The sequence below is a fragment of the Olea europaea genome, unplaced genomic scaffold, assembly GCF_002742605.1.
Source record: "Olea europaea var. sylvestris unplaced genomic scaffold, O_europaea_v1 scaffold18387, whole genome shotgun sequence".
NCBI lineage: Eukaryota > Viridiplantae > Streptophyta > Magnoliopsida > Lamiales > Oleaceae > Olea > Olea europaea.
This window is the reverse complement of record NW_019236158.1, coordinates 1-2,143: the sequence shown is the minus strand read 5'-3', so window position 1 is coordinate 2,143 and position 2,143 is coordinate 1. Positions and strand designations below refer to the sequence as shown.

The 2,143-nt window shown below is 36.9% G+C and overlaps 1 protein-coding gene across 1 annotated transcript; it reads right to left on the bottom strand.

Moving 5' to 3' along the window:
• Nucleotides 1-539: 539 nt before the first annotated feature.
• On the bottom strand, nucleotides 540-2,074 carry LOC111378605 (B2 protein). The gene is made up of 4 exons (XM_023001835.1): nucleotides 1,525-2,074; nucleotides 1,308-1,391; nucleotides 969-1,079; nucleotides 540-863 (listed from the first exon to the last, which is right to left on the bottom strand). The coding sequence occupies exons 1-4, from the start codon at nucleotides 1,633-1,635 to the stop codon at nucleotides 822-824; spliced, it is 348 nt and encodes a 115-aa protein (XP_022857603.1). The 5' UTR covers nucleotides 1,636-2,074; the 3' UTR covers nucleotides 540-821.
• Between the last annotated feature and the right edge of the window lie 69 nt (nucleotides 2,075-2,143).

The window sequence follows — 2,143 nt, the reverse complement described above, 5'->3', positions numbered from 1 at the left end:
TTTTTATTCAGGTGTGGCCCATCATTCATGAGCTATCTGGCAAGGTTCTGTGAACCCAGCTTCTGTATGGGAGGAAAAACTGTGGACTTATGCCCTTGTTTGAGCCCCATTTTTGGGGAAAAAACGAATTTTTGAATAGTGTATTAATGGAAAATGTGTAGTTAAAAATAAAGAAAAATTTCAGATTTACGTGTAATACTATTTTATTGAATAATGTGTGATTGAAATGATGTCGAAGTACTATAGAAAAATGCATTTTTTCCCAAAGAATGAGGAACAAGGGCTATAATTACCATCAACAGTAGACAGACTAACTATGCTATGCATATAATATACAATAGTTCATATCGACCGTTTTACTTATGGAAGCCGTTCACCGGCTTCCTTATTATCAGGTCACCAACTTCCGTGACCTCTTTGCACTAGGCAAGGATCAGCCCGCTTGAACAAGCTACAAGATGATACAGACTATGGAAATTCCTATCCACGAGATCAATTTTTTGCAAATTGAATGGTTTCTTGAGGGTATTGAATGGTTATAAAGTAAACAATTCACGTAGAACATAAATGCCGCTATATAACTTACAACTGCATTTGCTAACACACGACAACATAGGACTTTGTATAACAATCATAGGAAGATACATATTCAAACAAGTTTCAAATCCTTCTTCATTATTTTCTACAGCATATTATGCATTCCCATAATACAGAAAAGTGGAGTATTTGCCTCTTCAAAGAACTCCTATCATTCTATACATTAATATCTGTTCATCTCCCGTGTATTGTATGCGTTTGCCTGTACTTTCAGTGCCATGTGTTCAAGGATCATTTTCTGCAAAAATGTCCAAAAGGGAGATCGCCTGGAACATTCAATGTGCAACATAAAACATTAGGTCGAAGTTTTGATGCTAATTCATTTCGTTTAAGAACATTGTTGACTGATGTGAGTCTTAAAGAACAATTACCTCGGGGACATTCAGTTCAAGCCGAAACTTAGGACCATCGTAATGGTGAAGAATTGGTCTGAAAGAGTCCTCTTCCAAAGGCTCATAAACCTTCCTTGTCAGCACGCGCACCTGGAAATGTTTACATTCGTAAATCTCAAACTCATAATATCCAAAGATCATTAACATGTTCATAGTGAAACCATATACTCGAAACTCCCAACTAATATAATACGCATTAATCTCCTAAAACGACAACACGTCCCTTGTAAATTATGGTTTGATATTGGGATTGAAGACTGCAGACTAAAAAAGTACTAATGGTACACAGTCGAGAGTAAGGTCCATTAGTAAACGTACCTGAGCAGGGAAGCGCGATTCCCCAGGGTTTTTCTTGTCCTCCCAAGCAGTTGGATCAATATTTGTGCCACCAAAGCTTGCAGCCTGAAAAGAATCGTTTGCATGTAAGGTCAGTATTTATTAGATCAAGTGTTCTAGATTTTGGATGCCTATCTTTCATCTGATTGCAAGAAGTATGGACTGATAGATTTCATCTTAATAAAAACCAAAAACGAACCTCAAAAATTCCGTGGAGTTGGTGGGTTGAGTAGTTGTAGAGGAAGAGAGGCAATCCTGGAGTTATTGCTCGGACTGAATCTCGGTAGCGAGGAGGCAAACCTGAAGTCATTATTGGAGCACATTAAGAGATGCACAAACAATGAAAGCATTACACTCAAATAACAAACAGAAACTATGAAATACCAGAAAAATCAAACATGTGTAACGGCAAAACACAAACTAAGACAAACAAATCTCAGCTTCAAATATGTGTATTTTGTCTTCAACTGCGTATTATTTCATGATCTAGATCCCGTAAATTAATTTCAATAGCTGAAGTTCGAAGGAATTTTAGGTTCGCAATGACCTCCACTATCAAAACTTTCTAACCTGGACTAATGACAAAAAACCTAAACTAAACCCATCCTCTGATCTAACAAATGACATCGAGCATGTTCTTTCGACCAAACCTGGATAATTATAACCAGAAATTAGATCTTCCGATCACGATCATGAACAATCACACACCTCCTGGGGGAAAAGAAATATTACATAATTCTCCAACAATCTGCTAATTTGACAGATTAATTACTCATGCAATTCTCCAAACTAATCCTGTTTGTATCAGATCATCTAAG